At 57.7% G+C, this 18,283-nt stretch overlaps 1 protein-coding gene across 2 annotated transcripts in view; it reads left to right on the top strand.

Moving 5' to 3' along the window:
• SMOC2 (SPARC related modular calcium binding 2) overlaps positions 1-18,283 on the top strand; it is a 150,213-nt gene that overhangs the window by 30,336 nt on the left and 101,594 nt on the right. For both annotated transcript variants that reach the window (XM_080806245.1, XM_080806244.1), the window contains exon 2: positions 13,171-13,342. In XM_080806245.1, coding sequence (XP_080662371.1) covers positions 13,171-13,342 — 172 coding nt within the window. The remainder of the gene's footprint in view (positions 1-13,170; positions 13,343-18,283) is intronic.

The raw sequence follows: 18,283 nt of genomic DNA, 5'->3' as shown, positions 1-18,283 counted from the left end.
CTCACGACTCAGAGATTGTGATCTGAGCTGAGGTCAAGAGTCCGGCGCTTCACCGACTGAGCCACCCGGGCACCCCTGGCGCCCCGGTTTTATAAGCGATGAAGTCGGCCTCAAATTGGGATAGAGCTGTCCCAGGGGCGGCTCGGGCTCCAGCCTGGGAAGCCTTGGGACGGCAGGTCGGCAAACATGGAGGCCGTGCCATGGGCATGTTGTGGCTCAACCAGTAAGCCACAAGCTTCTTATGTGGCCGGTCTCCCCTTCAGTTGGCCACACGCCCATGGCAGCCGGGGCCGATGGGGTCTGGGGTCTGCCCTCCCCGCTCCCACTGGGGCAGGACGTGGAGGGGAGCCTCCTGGGTCTATGTCACTTAAATAGGGCGGGGACGTGCTTCCCTCAGAAAGGATGACTGTGCGTAACCCTGGGTGGTCACTCCTGACAACGGGAAGTATTTCTGGATCGTCTGGTAGAATTCGCGGTGGGTCAGCCCGGGTTGTGGCAAATATTTCCCCTACTGGGCCCTCCCTGCCTGTCTCTGTGTGGGGCCGTGCGTGGTCGGGTTGCGCTGAGGCTGGAGGAGCCGGAACGACGAAGCCAGACACACGGTGCGGAACGGAGGACTGCCTCATTTCAGCAAAGTCACAACTTTGTGTCTGTGGAGTTATCGGCGCGGAGAGAGTTTCCCGAGCGCACGAGAACCGGCTCAGGAGTCAGGGGCAAGGAGAGCGTCTCTTCCGGAACGAGCGCGCGGGGCCGGGGAGCCCAGAAACCCTTCCTGAGCAGTGCCCGCTGGGGTCAGGCCGAGCATGCGTGTCCGAAGACCAAAACTGATACTCCCGCTCATAAAGTCGTTCACGAAATCTTCAACCAGACTCTTTTTTTTGAGATCACACATAGGCAGAGGCAGGCAGAGAGAGAGAGGGAAGCAGATTTGCTGAGCAGAGAGCCCGATGCGGGGCTCGATCCCAGGACCCTGAGACCCTGACCTGAGCCGAAAGCAGAGGCTTTAACCCACCGAGCCACCCAGGCGTTCCTTCAGCCAGAATCTGACTGGATAGTGGAGTTAAAATGTCTGCACAAATGAGCCATAGGGATGTTCTGTTCTTACCAGACCCAGACGCGGAGAAGCCGTCTGAGTTCACGTGATTGTGATCTTTGCTACTTTCAAGGAGCGACACCCCCGTTGGCCGGGTTAGCAAGACTGGAACTAGGTGGGAACGGGGCCCTGGGAGGTGACAAGCCCGGGGAGAGGGAGCTGTGTTGTTGGCGTCGTGCGTCTTTTCTGGAGCAAGTCTCGATGCTGCCGGGCACACGGCGGTGCCGGCACGGCCGACGGAGGTCCCGGCACACATCCCCCAGCCCCTGTCCTTCGGGGGCCACCGTCCTCTAATTTATTAAATTCCTTTAGTTAATTAAATTCTCTGCGTTTTAGTTCACTTTAGTATTGAATTTGCTTCTGGAGTCACAGTTGGATTTATGTAAACAGAACAGTGTCCCCTCTGTCTTCTACCGGCGCGTGAAAAATCCCAGATTGTATTTGAAGAATCCTCATGGAGGCCGAAAAAGGTTCTATCTCGAGTGGACATGCCCACTGTGTTTAGAGCAGCGGTCAGCCAATCGCAGGGGAGTCCTTGTGGCCTCTTTTTGGAGACACTCTGCGCACACGCAAGCACGAAGTTGGTTTGGCTCGAAGACGCTCGTCCTTTCCCACATCTGTCTCCCTTCTAGGCCCCTTAGGTTTTAGTCGGGCTCTCCTGGGGGCCGGAAGGAAGGGCCGCCCACGCCCGCCCATGCCTGCCCGTGCCCACCCACACCCACCCAGACGCCCGGTTCTCTCAGCTGCTGCCGCTCCATCTGGTTCATCGGGAGCCGGCCGGGTCTTCCTCCAGACACAGCCCAGGGCCGGAGGGAGCCGGGGAGGCGGCAGGGGCCCCGTGAGCCCCCGGGGCACCACGAGGTGACGGGGACATTGTTACGGAGCAAGGCCAGGTGAGCTGGACAGGCTTCTCGCTCGGTTCTGGGACGACAGTGGTGGCAGGTCAGCCACACCGGGAGAGCCCCCACGCGGACAGCGGCAGGAGGTGGGTGCGTGTGGCGGACGGCTCACCCCCAAGAAGTAGCACCGGCACCGCAACCGGCCCGCGGCTCCCCCGCCGGCGCTGCCGTCCACACGGCGAGGGTCGTTTCTCCCATTCCCCACACCGCGACGGGTGGCAGCTTGAACCCGGGGCTATGGGAGGAAATTCGTGTTCCTGGGGATGTTTTCTTGAGTCTTTCATAAATTGCTGGGCAGGTAGTTTCCAAGAAGACTTGAAAACTGAAATAAAGACGACACTGATGGGACGCGTAGACCTCAGAGGTGGCCTGTGACGGGCGCTGGCTGGAAGGCAGGTCCTCACCAGTGGAGAGCTGGGAAAACCCGGTTCCCGCCACTTTGACAAGATGCCGTGTAGCCGCGGTGCGTGGGGAGGCCAGTGTTTCATGACCGGGATGCGACTCTCCCGTGCAGGACGGGCTCGCAGAGCCAAAGGAAGGCTTCAGGAAACGACCTTCAAGGTATGAAGATGTCTTCAGGATGGACCTCGGCGTGGCGAGATTGGGCCCTGTGACAGTTTCCTTGCCTGAAGCTGTGTTAGTTTGATACATAGTAGCATCAAAATTGTAGGTATGTGACACGCTGGGTGGTTTAAATCATTTCAGATGAGCAAGTTGATAATGCAGAGATATACATACGTATTTCAAAAGTTTCATAAACTTTGCCCCCCCCCCCCCCCCGGTTAAATGGCAGCTGAGAAAACCTCCATCGCCATGCGCTCCAGGGTTAAGTGCCTTTGTCGTTACGGGGTCCTCACTGGTTTTTGCCGTCCAGGGTTATTTGACGTGAGCTCGTAATGGAGTCACCTTCCGGAAAACGTCACAGGTCTCCATGCAGCGGCCACTTCTGTGAGCTTTGCACATCAACAGCCGTGTAATCCGAGTGTTAGGAGTGTGGGACTGTCCCGATGCTATTGGAACAATCCTAAACTCAAGTGTGTCTCTGTTTCCATTACAAACCTCACTGTTTTCTTGGTTTGACGTGATTCCAAGCATATCGGTCCACATCTTGGCGAGGTTCTTAAATAGTCGTGGCGTAGGCTGGTCAGAGACGCGTCCCCTCGCGGACGGTCCCCGTGGATTTACTCGCAGTGCGACGGCAGAGTGGGGCGTCTGGGGCCGGGAGGCTGGACGTGGGGGGCAGGCACCGTGGCAGTCCTGTCCGTCACCCTGGTTAGGAGGCCTTCGGGGGCGTCAGAGTCATCTCCTCTTCCCTCTCCCCTTTTCCTGAATTTCACACTTAGCATTTTTCTGGGCTTCCATTGAAATGCAGAGAAAGAACCCAACAAAATCTTTTTGGGTAAGTGACGCTTCACTGGAAATATTTCCTGAACACATTGTCTCTGCCAAGATGATGGGAAAAACGTGATAAAGGTGTTGGAACTCAGCCGCGCTCTGACTTGGGATGCGACTGATTTTCCGGGGCAGGGAGCCCGGCGCTCGGAGCGGACATCATCCAAGGATGTCGTTCTCCTAACGTTGCTGTCCCGGTCTTCTTTCCCCGAAGCCCGCACAGCCCAGTCCCCGAGCCGCGCTGCCAAAAGTGCAGCCGCTGATTCGCCCCGAACCCTGGGGTTCCCAGTTCTCTGGCCACTGGATGTGTCCGTTGGCCCTGCTGGATCGGGGTACTGGTTCCTGACCCCCAAGTTCTGAGGCTAATCAGCCAGGGCGTGTCCGAGGATGCGGACTCAACGCTCTGAGTCGTGGAATTCGGGCTCTGCCCATCCCGGGAACTGCCCCAGTGCCCACCCACGGGACTCCGGCGTGCTCCTCCCCCGACTGGAGGCTGGGGGCTCTGGGACCCCCACGAGGGCAAGCCGGATTCTTTCATGAGCGTCTCCGGCGCTGCTGGACATTCACCCAGGGCCGTCAGTGCCGAGTGCAGGCAAGGCCGTGGGGTTTGCTTCCAGAGTTCGGACATTTTCCTCAGAAAAACCCCAAGTTCTCTTTGTGTCTCTGTGGGACACTTGCTTTCCCTGTAAAGTGTGGGTGATGTGCACGCGATGCTCGGTTCCTCGTGGACCGGGAAGACGCCTGGTCGGCAGGGACCCCGGGAGCACGGAGCGAAGCTGCCGTTTGGGGCTGCCCCATGGGCCTCTGGGTGTGCGGCCCAGTGTCCCGCGTGTCCCCGTGCTCACTCAGACCACGGGGACCCCCACCGCCCGCGTCGCAGCATCTCCTCACTCCCCAGCGGCTCTGGCTTGCCGCCCCCCCATGCTGCCCCCGCGGCCCCCGGGGCAGGGTTTCCCCATTTCCTCTCCTCCCCGCGGACTCCGCCCCCCGCCCCCCTGCTCTTTCCCCACAGACCTGCAGTGGCCCATGATGGCCCCGGCGACCTCTCGACCCCCTCGGCCGAAATCACCCACTTCCTCCTCCCTGGAAGAAGACATTTCTCTTTCCTTTGTAACTAACATTGTGAATCTCAGCTTTTTCAAAACAAGGTTCTTTTCTCAGCATTTTGCCGTGGAATTGGTTTTTAGTTGTCCTTTTGCAATTGTTCTAAAAATGTGGCTTTCGGAGGCCAGAGGACAGACGGACATCCCTTCAGGCCTTGCTTCCCGGCGGCAGTGCCGGGGAGAGCCATCCTCGGTGAGGGAGACGCCGCCGCCCGCGGTCGGCTCTGGGCACCCGAAGCAACCGCGTGAAGAAAAAACCGAACTTTGTATTCTCCTGTTTTGTTTTGTTTTTTGATTTAGATTTGATTCGTGAACACACGGTGTATTGCTAGTTTCAGAGGTAGAGTTTAGCGGCTCCTCAGCCGCATGCAACGCCCAGTGCTCGGGACATCACGGGTCCCCCTTCCTGCCCGTCACCCAGCTGCCCAGCCCCCACCCCGAGTCTCTTATGGTTTCAGAATCTCTTATGGTTTGTCTCCTTTTCTGATTTTGCCTCGCTTTCTCTTTCCCTCCATTCCCCTATGAGGAGCACCTGAAGTTTAAGTCTCATCTAATTTGATTAATTTCAGTATAAATGGCAGCACGTGGCTAACAGCCCCTGCGCTGGGTTGTACGGCTTGGGACGACGGTAAGCTGCGTGTTCTAAGGCTTCGGAGGGACGCCTGCCGTCCAGCCGTCACGCTCCGCTGAAACACCTTCGCTGGGGGAGGCGTGCGGGTTAGAGCAGCGAGCGGGTTCTCCCCACCTCGGCACCTGGGGAAGGCGGTGTGGACGGTGTTGTAGGGAGCGTATGGGGATTAGAGCGTGCGGGTTAGAGCAGAGAGTGGGTCCTCCCTGCATCGGCACCTGGTGGAGGGTGACACAGGCACCGTAGTGACAGGTGTCAGGTGACGGACTCCAGGAGCACCAGCTCTACTGAACGTGGGGCTTCCAGAACCATCCCACCTATCTCAGGGTTGCACTTATGCATTGCAATGATGATGATAATTTTGGGTGCTGGTTTGACTACATTTCAGATGCTACATGTCAAAGAACCGTGAAGAGAATTCCCTTGGAAGGATCCCATGCCTTGGCTATCTCGTGACATAAACCAAGACTGTAAAAAATGTGAAGAATTTGTTCTAATGTGCAAACCAAGGCGAGAGGGAGAAGAAGCCATTTTCCTCTTCTGACGCTACCAGACACAAGCAGCACCGAATGCCCTTCGAGACGGGAGAAGATGAGAGCAGGAGAGCGGGAGGGGAAGGCAGCCCCTCTTCCACGCAGCCCCCTGATGCTTCTTTTAGAAGAGCGCTCCTGTGTTTCGGGGGAATACTGCAGCCCCGGGGTGAGGTCTGGGAGAGATGACCCAGCCCTGGCGCCTTCGGGCCGAGGACCCTGTCAGGCATACTTGCAGGAGGACAGTGGCCTGGGTCCTGAGTCCCTGGTGTGGTTCCTGTGGGGTCACAGACTCGCTGGGTGACCCCTGGGACCCTCAGTCTCTTCTTCAGTTGCAGGGGCACCTGCGCATGGTGTCCCCCGGGGCCCTGGGTCTCTTCACCTGTGTTCCCGAGAGCCCCCCTCCCAGCCTCCGGCTCCGACAGCATCATTCCGTCTGCACTGCCCCGGCACGTGAGCACAGGGAATCGGTTCTCTCCGTCACAAGAACGGGACCCAGACCTTTGCATCTGTTTCCTTCCCCTCAGGGCGTGGTGGTTGTGCTGGTTGGTGGCGATGAGTCTGGGAGAGGAGGGTCTTCTCCTGCCCCTGCTGAGTGCGCGCCTCCCTCGGGATTCTGGCAGCTCTGCACACCGGGGCTGTCCCAGCAACGTCCCGTTGTCCTGCTTTTTTGCACGGCACATCCTTGTTAGAACCTGCTTTGTGCTCGGACTTGTCAGGGAAGCCCTCTGGGGAGCAGACCTGCGGCGATCGTGAGCCACGCGACCCTCGTTAGCAGGGGTGCCCCTACTTTCAGAATCGCGGGTGGGCGCCCGTCTTGTCTGCGGAAGCGTGAGATCACGGGCACGGGGAGGAAGACGGGGATTTGATGCCGCGGGGCTGGAGATGGGGTTCTGGACACCTGGGGGTCTTGCTGGCTGTGGATGCACACCCAGACCCGGCTCTGCTTGGAGAGCAGGGTCCCTGGCCCTGACGTGAGATACTCCTTCCCCCCAAGGCCACCCCGGTCGGAAGCATCCGGTGCACTTCCAAGCGCTGCGGCAATCCCCCCGCGGCCGCGTGAGCCGGTCGCTTCCAGCCAGGGCTTGTGTCCTGGTTCCTGACTCCCGCCTCGTGACACCCGCCATGGGAGTGATTTCCCTGCGAGCATGTGGTCCCCACGGAGGTCCGGCCAGGGAACAAATGATCTGCTGTGTCAGCCTCTGGACGGCATCCCCGGCTTCGCAGGTTACCCTCTAACATGCATTTTAGTGTACTTTGGTCTAAATGCTTCGACATGAGCAGGAGCTCCGAGAAGCCACTCCGGCCTTTGAAACTGTCGTGTCATCAAGGAAATGCATTCGGTCGTCGAGGAAAGCCAGGACACACAGAGAAACAGTGGCCATGCGCTGCTCCTTCCGCCGCCTCCAGAAGTGTGGGGTGCTGGGGGAGTCACGGGTCCTGCGGAGCCCCTCTCTCGGAACGTGGGTGCCCGCTGTGCCCACGGCCCACGGCCCACGGCCCACGGCGGGCACCTCCAGCCACGCGGCTCCACAATGCAGGTCAGGCCGCTAGTGGCCATGCGACCTCCTTGGGATGCCTGGTTTCGCCCTGGTCTGCAAATCAGGGTCCCTGCAGGGAAGACCGGGGGTGCGCGTGGTGAGCCAGTCCCCGGCGGTGCCGTCAACACAGAGCCGTGGTGATCCCGGTGTGTGGATGGGGGTGTTGGGGAAGTGGAGTCTGGCAGGGGCTTAATCCCTTTCATGTTCATTTTTAGACGCTTCTCATGTAAACTTCCCCCTGTCACTGGGAATGGCTCTCCAGGTGGAATGTTCATTTTTGGCACCACTGACGGGCAGAGTAGATATCTGAGCTTTTGTGTGTCTTGGTCCAGAGATGCTCGGGATGCCTGTCGAGTAAGGCGTGTGCCGCAGAGGGCAGTGGACGGACGGACGGACGGAGCATCTGGTCAGGCAGCACTGCTCGTTCGAACAGTCACCGCAGGGCGTGCCGGCCGGGGCTTCCTCCTGGGGTGCACGTATCTGTCCAAGGCCTCGGCTCACGTTCGCCCCTGCACTCCTGCCTCAGGGTGCCCTACCACCTTCTCTTTCCTCTGCCGTGTGCCCAGGCCGTTCTGGAGTGAGTGCCACAGGGTTACACCAGATAAGCATGCATTGAGCCCCAGCTGCATACCAGACACTATGTGGGGTGGCCAAGACCACATGGGGGAACGTACATCCTCACGAGCCTGTGGGGTGGCGGTCCCTTGGGCCCCCAGGAGGTGCTTGAGTGTCCACTCTAGTGTCTCCCCCGTGCCAGCCTTGTGCCGTTTCATGAGGCTGTGGCCGAGAAGGACACGTAGATCGTGACACATTTGGTATTTGGCGTGTTCCTTGGTTCTCCCTGGGATTCTGGGTGAGCAAGTGGCGCTGGGTTGTCCCTGGAACCAACGGGGATAGTGCCCCAGGTCCAGTGAGCCCGCTGTAAGCACTGCCACGTGGTGGGAAGTCTGGGGAGACCCTCGGGTAGTGGTGTGACGGGCTGGGGCTGGAAATTCTGTTCTGTGCAGTCTTCTACAGGGGATTAGAGTCGAAATCGGCCGTGTGCAGACAAGTCACGTCTGATACTGGGAGCAATGACGAATGTTGACTAATGTGATTGACTGATTTATTTATGTATTTTTTGCCAAAGATCCTTCTTGTCTTAAGGCAATCCCATCCACATGGTTTTTTGTTAAGGATTTTATGATAACCAGGTTCTCACTGAATCTCAAATTAACATGAACCTGGAACAATTAATAACCGAAGAGATTTCTTGACTCACCTCCAAGAAGCGCTAACGAGACACAGAAATGCAAGGACGTTGACGTTGGTGTTGATGCGGAAGCAGGTGAGGAAAGAAATGCAAGCGAAGAGTCTGGGGAAGGGGGAGGGAAGCAGGGCAGGAGGCCCAGCACAGCACCTGCCGTCCTCCGTGTGGCTGGAACCCAAACCCGCCCGCGGAAGGAGGTGTCCACAGAGGAGCTAGCAGAGTCCCGGGAAACAGCGGGTCAGGGACCCGCGGCCAGCCGGCCGTCTACAGAGACACTTGCAGAAAGTCTCGTGTCCGCCAGTGCTGAAGGCAGCAGGGCAAATAAAGAGAAAAATGACGGTGTCTAGGCTCCTGCTTTCGTCACCGTGAGTCTGCACTGTTTCCATGTCATTACTGACCATAGAGGCGTCCAGAAACTGCGTCCCTGAACGTCTCATCGAGGCTGTCGGGATTGCGTTTCCCCTGGAGGCTTTCAAGCCCTGAGAGGTCTTCCTTGGTTCCCCACTCAAAGTGGACACTCCTCCTGGGGTTTGGTACCCAGAGGCACTGCTCTAACCCCTCTGTTGCCCCCTCCCACACCTGTCACCCCCTCTGTTGGGTCCTCCTGTCCCAGGCAGCCCCTCAGCATTGACCCGGAGAGAAGGGCCGGACCTTAATCTGTTTCCTGCATGTTCGTTGAAAAACCTGCTACGTTCTCTTGACCTGGTGATCATGGGTGGTCCCAGGTGACCTAGTAATCCTTTGTGTCTCAGGCGACCTGGTGATCCTCTGTGTCCCAGGTGGCCTGGTGATCACCCGTGGTTCCAGGTTTGCCCCCTTGATCTCAGCAGGCGGGCCGTTCTTTGAATCCCGCTGTCCTGGGGATGAGAAGGGTGGAGAGCAGTCGCTCAGTGATAAGTTCAGCTGAAGCTGGTCTGACTTGGCTTGTACTGCTTCTAGCGCATGAGGGTGTGATCACAAAGGCAGTCTCGGTGGGAGAAGCACCCTGGGGCAAGTGCCCTACTGGCTTCACCTTACCCTTTAGGGCCGGTTGTAGACGCCACAGGTCCTCCCCGTGGCCCCACCGATCCCAGTTCTCTGGTTTACTGCAAAGGCAGGAACTCTTCCCGGCTTGTGCTTGTGACCGTGCTCATACCCGTCCTTCGGCTGCTTTCAAGAACATTCCCTCCGTGCCCCAGCGGGTGTGCACCCCTCCCCGATGCCCCCACCGTGCGTCTGTTCCCCGACCCCCGGGGTGAGTGTCCTCTGCAGATTGAGAAGCACACTTTGAGGCCGTGCTTCCTTTCCAGCGGGCTCTGACTTAGAAAGTTCTTGCTGCGGAACTACGCGTTTCTTGGCCCTATCCCGTAGCGTAAACAGTGAAAAAAAAGTCTTAAATCAGCGACACGGAGGGAGAATCCAGCCACATGAATACTTAAATGGTGTGTTAACCCGTTTCTTCAGTGTTTGGGTTTTGTTCTAACTTTCCCCCGGCTTACACCCTTGCGTTCTACTAAGCGAAGTATAGACCGTGTTTTTGACGCATTTGCCCCGGACCTACTCCCCGCGCTCCGTGCAGGATGGCGCGGGCGCCCTCCGTGACTTCCTCCTGCCTCTGTCCTTGCACGTGGGCACACAGCGCCACAGCGCCACGTTGTCAAGATAGAGACACGGGGACCCCGGCACTCTGAGGTCTCTCTTCGTGTCCCTCAGTGTCTGATTTCTTTCTAAATTTGGCAAATTACCTTTTAACTAGTTTGAAGACCCTCTACCAAGTTCTTTTAATAAACAGTGAATTCTTTAAAAGACGGCTGTTTTATTTTCCTTTAACAGGCTTTGTTTGTCAGAGAACAAACAGCCCAGGTAAAAGCTCATTGTCCTCCGTGCACTGTCTCCCTCGGAACGTAACCGCTGTTAGAAGTGAGAAGGGGGAGAAACGTGTGTAAAGTGTGTGTTCTCTTATTTCTGACAAAGGAAAGCTCCCCTGTTTGTTCTGCACCATTAAATTATCAGGGATTATGGTCCAATTCCAAATGCCAGAACGCGGAGCCCTCTTTCTTTTATTGTAAGGTGTAGACGTCGTCTCTCTCTTTAGAGAAAATGATGACTACGGTGTCTCACCGTAAGCAATCTTGCGGTTTTGGGAGATGCAAATAGACCCTCCTTCCACACCGGACTGAGGGATGGGCGTGGCCTTCGGGCAGGGCCGGTTCGGTGGGCTCTCGGTTCACCTGTGCTCTGTCTCCCGTCTCTGTCTGTCTGTCTCTGTCCCCCCATCTGTCCCCCGTCTGTCTCTATGTCTCTCGTCTGCATGACGCTGCCCTGGGGGGCCCGGCTGTGCCTGTGAGAGGAGCTTTACGGGAGGAGCGAAGCATGCGGGGTAGCTCCGGGGAACTGGAGGTCGCGTTTCGGGGGATGCGCTCCCAAGTTTCCCTGCTGTGAGGTGTCAGCACGTCCCGGGAGCTGGGTGGCCCCGGGGTGCACCTCTGAGCTTGAAAGTTCCAGCACATTTGGGCAAAGAGAAAAAAACTGGGCCGTAAAACTCCACGGAGACAGAATTCCGTCGAAAGATCGTATGGGTTTGCTTTACCCATTTTTAAAGGATTTTTTTTTTTTTTAAGATTTTATTTATTTATTTGACAGAGAGAGATCACAAGTAGGCAGAGAGGCAGGCAGAGAGAGAGAGAGGGAAGCAGGCTCCCTGCTGAGCAAAGAGCCCGATGCGGGACTCGATCCCAGGACCCTGAGATCATGACCTGAGCCGAAGGCAGCGGCTTAACCCACTGAGCCACCCAGGCGCCCCGTACCCATTTTTAAATAAAAGAACAACGTTCTGCACAACGTGAGAAAGCAGCCGTCTGTCTTCACGTGTCTCTCGGCTGAAGTAAGCACACATCGTTTCGGCAGGTGAGCTTCGTCAGGAGGCATCGAGGCTGCGGGAGGCCGAGCAAGTTAGAACAGCGCGTCCCCGCCGTGGCCCCAGGTCCCACACGGGAAGACCCCACTGCCTCCTGCCGCCGGCACCTGTCTCCCCGCTGGAGCCTTCATCCAGAGATCGGGGACAGGACCGCCTTCCCCAGCCCCCGCTGATGCTCTGGGACGTCCGAACCGCACCTTCCTGGCCCTGTTGCGCTCCGCCCTTCCCTCCCAGGACCCCGACGGGGGGGGGGGGCGCCAGGCCCTGCCCGGACTCCCTGTGGGGTCCGCCCCGCTCGTGTCCTCCCTCCCTCCACATTCTGTCTCCGCGTCAGCTCTGGGTTACTCTGGAAACAGTGCCGGCGAGGACCGCAGAGCCTCCCAGGGAAGCACGGCACCTTTTAAAGAACAAGGTATTAAAGAGGGCGCGGACTGCAGGCAGCACCGGGTGCGTAAACAAGGAATCTTGGAGCACTGAGAACATAAAATAAAAAAAAAAAATAAAAAAAACCCAGAAAAACAAAACAAAAACAAAAAAAGAAAAAAAGAGGAATGAAGTATCTAACATTTGAGAATTTCCTTTCCTTCTCGTCCCGAAGAAGGACCAAGTGGACGGGACCGTCTACCTCCGTAAATACCGCTGGGGCAAACGGTGCTGAGTAACTGCGGTATGCACGGTGCTCCGAGGTCCAGCCGCCACCCCGTGGTACGTGGTCATAGCCACAGCTCTGGGCACCCGGGGGCCCTGTCGGTGAAGCCTCTGCCTTCGGCTCAGGTCGTGAACCTGGGGTCCTGGGGTCGAGCCCCACACTGGGCCGCTGCTCAGCGGGGAGTCTGCTTCCCCCCCCGACCCTGCTGCTGCCCCGGCTTTGCTTTCTCAGTCTCAAATAAATAAATAAAATTTTTAAAAAACTAGCCACAGCTCTCAGGTTCCTATTTTCTCCTTCCTTGCTTTCCCTTAACGAATTGCTAGTGCCCCATAAGTCAGAGAAAACCCCGGGGGGCAGGGGGTCCACCAGGGGCTGAAGGCGGGTGGAGATTCCGTTCATCCCATGTACAAAGCCTTCCCAAGTGCTGCCTTCCTGCTCGCTGCTCTGCCGGTGTGATGGGGGACCGGACAGGTCAGACTGGAATTGTCCTCCGAGGGCAGGGGAGGGGGCAGATGGGCCGCTGGGAGACACGGCTGGCCTGCGGGGTCATGTCCGGGTACCGGAGCACCAGGGCAAGGACAGGGACCCTGGAGCGGGCGACGGGAGCACGGCAGCCGCAGAGGGGCTGTGGACGGTCCTGGGGGCTCCCTCACGCGGTCCTGCGCTCGCGGGCGCCTGCAGTGCCGGGTGAGGGCAGGTCCCGCCATCCGTGTCCACATAACGTTGGGTGGTGTGCGCACGTGTGTGGTGCTGCCGGCCGTGTCACGGCAACCTGCGGCCTCCCCCGGCCTGCCGTTTATGCAGAAGACGGCCAGCTAGTTCCAGCAAGGACCCGAGAAGGGGTTACCGGCCGCCCGGTCCCCTCTTGACTCACGGGAGCAACTTCTGGGGTGGGGGGCGGCACGACGCGGCGCGTGCAGGAGGGGACTCGCCAGCGAATTCACGACCGTGAGCTCGAGGGTTGAGGTCAAGCAGAATTCCTGTGCATCCGAGCCGTGTGCACCCCTTCGCGCGGCTGGCTCGGAGGGTCCGGCGGCCCAGGGCTCGGGTCTTCAGGGACCCCCCCCGCCGCCGCGCTTTGGGCCTCGCTCTGCCGACGTGCGTGGCCCGGGGCGGTCTTCTGTTTTCTGCGACTCTGCGGGACACCTCTTTATGTTTGTCTGGCTTCTTGTTTTCTTTCCTCCCCCAAGTTCTTGCGAGTCGATCAGGATAAAGACAAGGACTGCAGCCTGGACTGCGGAGGCGCCTTGCAGAAGCCCCTGTGTGCGTCGGACGGCAGGACCTTCCTGTCCCGCTGCGAGTTCCAGCGTGCCAAGTGCAGAGACCCTCAGCTGGAAATCGCGTATCGAGGAAACTGCAGAGGTGAGCGGGGCGGCGGCCGGTAGCAGGGAAGGCCACATACGTTGTTTTCACCTTTTGCTAATTTTTATGAGCAAAAGCTGAAAGGTTTTCGGTTTGTGGGACTTTTTCGTCGTGTATAGGAAGAATAATTCCTGTGAGTCCCAGGAACAGAGGCATTTTTGAAGCTGTTTAATGCTCTTTCCTCGGGGTATTTGGCCAAGACGCGCGCTTCTCTGAGTGTCCCCGGGGGCCGTCTGGCTTCCTAGCTTCCTTCTCGTTTGTCCTTCCAGCTCCAGGGACCCACACAGCCCCTGCGCCCGCCGTCTCTGACTTTCCTTCCCATTGACATTTCATGTGTAATTTCTGATTGTCCTGATTCAAGAATCAGATTTCGGTGTAACCAGCACAAACACCGAAATCCTTCCTATGTTTATGAAGGGTTTGACTCAACAAAATACGCTGACGTTTCCAGCACAAGCAGTTGCGTTCAGAAAGGGATTTACCTTCTTTTTCCTGTTAGCTAAGAGAAAAGAGCAGAGTACAGCCGCCCCTGAGACGCGGTTCTGCTCCGTCTCCGCGCTGGCCCGGCAGGCCCTCGGCAAGGTGGAACTCCCTCGGCCACAGCGGGCCGGGTCTCGGCTCCGAGCCTGGCCACGTTCTGACTCACCTGCTCGTCCTTCCTTCACGAGACGATCGCGGTATCCGAGGTGAACACGTTCCGGCCATTTCTGCACGTGACTAAGTCGGCACCTTGCCTGCCCCCGCGGAGCCCTCTCCTCGGCCCCACGGGAGAGCTCTAGCTGCAGACCCGGGCTCCCACGGTGACCAGCACCGGCACCCATGCTGGGGCCGTGGGCTCGCCCGGGACGGGTCCGTGTCCGCAGGCCCCGCACATGGGTACTGGTACCTGGGTGTTGCCCATAACTGACAGTCACATGTTCACAAGGGCTTTCATTCCACCATCGTGCTTTGTTCAGAGTCCAAGTGTTTTAGACCCTTAGCATTTAAAAGCCCCAGAGGGGCCCTAGTGTGAGCCGAGGTGTGTGGGAGGCGCTCTGGCCAGAGATGCTGGGAAAGTCCTCTCTGTGGGGGGACAGCAGAGCACTGCCCACTGAGTCCCTTTCTTACCCTGTGGTTGGGTGCTGTTCCCCGAGTGGGAACCGCACAGAAGGTGTGTCTCCTTTTCGTGCAGGGAGCCACGCCCCCAGTGCTGAGGCCGAGCAGACACACGAGGACGGGGGACGCAAGAGGGGAATCGCACTAAGGAGTGCTGGACTAGCAGGGGTGCGGCTCTGCTCTTACTTAGCGGGAAATGGGAAACCAGGGGGAGTTGAGGCAGAAAAGGGACAGGTGCACGCTGACTTGTGCTGAGACGGCGCCCCTCGCCGCACCACGTCCCCCGCCTCCCTCGTGGCTGCGCTGGTCCTTGGCCTGGGCGCACAGGCTCTGGGCATCCGCCGGGTTGGCCCTGGCGAGCCTCCCCCTGGACCTGCCCCTGGAGGGATGCGTGAGGTGAAGGGAGCAGCTGCTGCTGGCAGGAAACGTGGCTTTAATTCCGTTTCAGTAAGGTGCTGCGTTTATGGAAATGCAATGATCAAAGTATTTAATTTTACTTGAAAGGGAGGCTCTGCGGTGGGGGGAGTCACACCTGGGGGTCGCACCCGGGTCCAGAGACACCGGGGATCTGACGCCGCAGCGCACCCACGGGGTGCACGGGAAGTGCCGGCCCCGCGGACAGCAGAGCTTTCGCAGGAGAGAGCTGTAATTTTTGTGAACAAACCCCATATGATGTATAAGTTAAATTTTACTTTATTAGGGAAATATAGTTTTAAAATGTTAAAGCACAGATAGGAAATATCTTTCATAGAAGAATGCCATGAAAGGTGAGATAATTCAAATTAGTGGCATTTGAAATTATGTCACAGAGTCACATATATATGTGCACGTACCTCCCACGGTGAAAACTCCCTCGAAAGGGCACACGTGGAGGCAGACGCTGGGCTCTTGGGGCAGCCAGGACTCACCCTGCCTCTCTTTGTGGGATGGAAGAAAGCAAAACATATCTTTAAAAAAAAGAGTTTTGTAAATGAAAAATGATTCTTTCTCCTTAAATATCCTTCCCCAGTTGTAGAAAACAGAACATAATTTATCAAATCCCGCCCGTCGGGTTTCCAGGGTTCGGCATGGTCCTCGAACGTGTTTTCTCAGTGGCCGTTAGGTCTCTGCGAACTGTGCTGTTTCTGATTATTTCGGAGAAAACCGAAATGAGGGACGCCAGATGGACTTGACGGAGACCCGGACACACGCGAAACCTTTGTTCCTCAAGCGAATGATCGATATTCCTGAAGCAGCTTCGCTCCGTCTGGTTCGAAAGTCGCCGCTCAGCGCCCGCCGAGCCGCTCCGGGGTTCTGAAGTCACTCGGTGCAGGTGCGCTGCAGAGACGCGGCGGCTGGGCTCCATGGCGGAGCGAGCGAGCACCCCAACAAAACGAGGCCGATCGATGCTCTGGTGTCCCGGTGCGCACGTGAGTTCTGTCTACACTACCCTGCAGTCTACAAGTGTGTAAAAGCATCACGTCTAAGAAAACAACACACGTATCTCACTACAGGACACGTCAGTGCTGGAGAATGACAGCTCTCATCCGAGCTTTCGGTAACGCGTGGTCACTGACCACAGACCGCCACGTGTCATAACCATGGAAAGGACTGAAATATTGCACAGAGCACCGAAATGTGGCTCGGAGACGGGACGTGAACACGTGTTGCTGGAAACAAGGCGGTGGCTGACTTCTGGGTGCCGGTTTGCCACGAGCCTTCGGCGGCAGCGTGTCTGGAAGCATGATGCAGGGAAACGACCGGGTCCGCGCCAGGACGCTTGGGAAACCAGCATCCCTCGTCACGAGTGGTTCCCTGAGGAGTCACCGGGATGAGAGTGAGTGGGCGTCACCGGTAAAGCGACCTCCAGGCCCTCCCCCTGCGCTTGATTGACTTCTGGTTCCTCGGCACTCAGGGCCTCTGTAAGAACTTGCAGGTCCTGACGGCACCGTCTAGACTGAGGACGGCCCGCGTGAGATTATCCAGAACCCCAGAGGCTCCCACTCCCCGGCTCTCCTCTGACGATCTCTCACGTGGGTTTCAGAGACCTCACGAGAGGAAGTGACCCAAGGGCTCTCCTGGGCCCAGAGGGCAGCTCACCCCTCACGGGGACCATGAAAACAGGACGCCCAAAGCCTCTGAAACCGAACCCCCAACACCGGGAACTTGTTACCGCGCCTTCGACAAAGACGGAGTTAGCCCAGATATTTGGAGAGGAAATAGCCTTTGAAGAAGCGACGTTTAGACCCAGGACTCCTGCTCGTCAGGCACCGCCGGTCCTGCGTTGTTCAACGTCGCTTTTCAACACAAATCACCCGTGGTGTTCTCACACACTTTACTGGGAAGGACAGGCGCCCCGACGGGTGTCCAGGGACTGAAATGATTTGCATTTTTCTGCATCTGTCTCCTGGGGTGAGGGAAACAGAGGCCAAAATGAACTACTGGGATTTCCTCAAAATAAAAACCTTCCACGCAGCGAAGGAAACAGTCAATAAAACTGAAGACAACTTACAGAAAGGGAGACGACATTCCAAATGACGTGTCCACTAAGGGGTTCCTTCCCAAATGTACAAAGAGCTTCTACAACTTAAACCCAGACCCCCAAATAATCCAGTTAAAAATGGACAGAAGACACGAACAGACATTTCTCGGAAAAAGACAAATGGCCGACAGATGAGCAGATGCTCAACATCGTTGATCGTCAGAGAAACGAAATCAAATCAAACCACAGAGGGATCTCCCCTCGCGCTGCCGGCACGGCCAAAACCAGCAAGACAGGAAACAGCAGGTGTTGGCGAGGACGCGGAGAACGGGGAAGCCTGGCGCACCGCTGGTGGGAACGCAAGGTGGTGCGGCCGCTCTGGAGAACAGCACGGAGGGTCCTCAGGAAGTTGAAAAGAGCTGCCCTACGGCCCAGCGATCGCACTCCTGGGTGTTCACCCCCCAAAACACAGAAACACTAATTTGACGGGATATGTGCCCCTGATGTTTGTGGTAACGATGTCCACGATAGCCAGACTCTGGAAGCCGCCCAAGTGTCCACAGACGTGTGTGCGTTTGCGCATGTGTGCGTGTGCACGTGTGTGCGCGTGTGTGTGCGTGTGCGCACGTGGCGGAACATCACTCTGACATAGAGGCGCGTGGAGTCTTGCCGTTTGCAGCGACGTGGATGGAGCTCGAGGGGTTGCGCGGAGTGAAGTCGGTCAGTCAGAGGAAGACAGATACTGTGCGATCTCGCTCATGGGAGGAAGCCAGGAAACAAGATAAATGAGTGAAGTAACCTTTGCGAGAGAGAAACCAAGAAGCGGACCCGAAACCACGCGGAGTGCACGGATGGGGACCAGAGGGCAGGGCCGGGGGGGCGGGGAGCAGGGGCGAGGGTGCGGGGTGCGCGGACCCCGATGGGCGGAGGGACGTGCGGAATTGCTGGCCGCGCCCGAGTGCCGCAGCCGCCGCGGCTGTCCCGGAACTTAAAGACGCGGCTGGCCGGGCGCCACGGAACCAGCAGGACCAGGGCCTCCAGGCGGCTCCCACGGAGACGCGTGTGGACCCTCTTCTTCCTTCCTCTTCCGTGTCTAGTTCGCGTGTCCTGGTTCTAATCACATCGATCTGAGAAAAATTCGGATGCCCCGGTTGTAGTTTTGCCCTCTGTTATCTGTGCTGACACAGGAGGAGTGGCTTAAGAAGAAGTTCAAGTGTCAGACGCCCTGGTCTTCAGAGAAGGATCTAGAAGCCATCAGCCGTGCGGGCATCGCTTGTGGCAGCGTGCCGCGGAGGTGGCGGTTACCGCTTCAGTTAATGGTCCTGCGTCTGCCACGTTCCCTTAGACGACGGCCCTCAGCTGTGGTCTGGGAAGGCCACGAGGAA

The sequence above is a fragment of the Martes martes genome, assembly GCF_963455335.1.
Source record: "Martes martes genome assembly, chromosome: 6".
Classification (NCBI taxonomy): Eukaryota; Metazoa; Chordata; class Mammalia; order Carnivora; family Mustelidae; genus Martes; species Martes martes.
The sequence above is the reverse complement of the archived record's forward strand: the minus strand, read 5'-3'. Positions and strand labels throughout refer to the sequence as shown.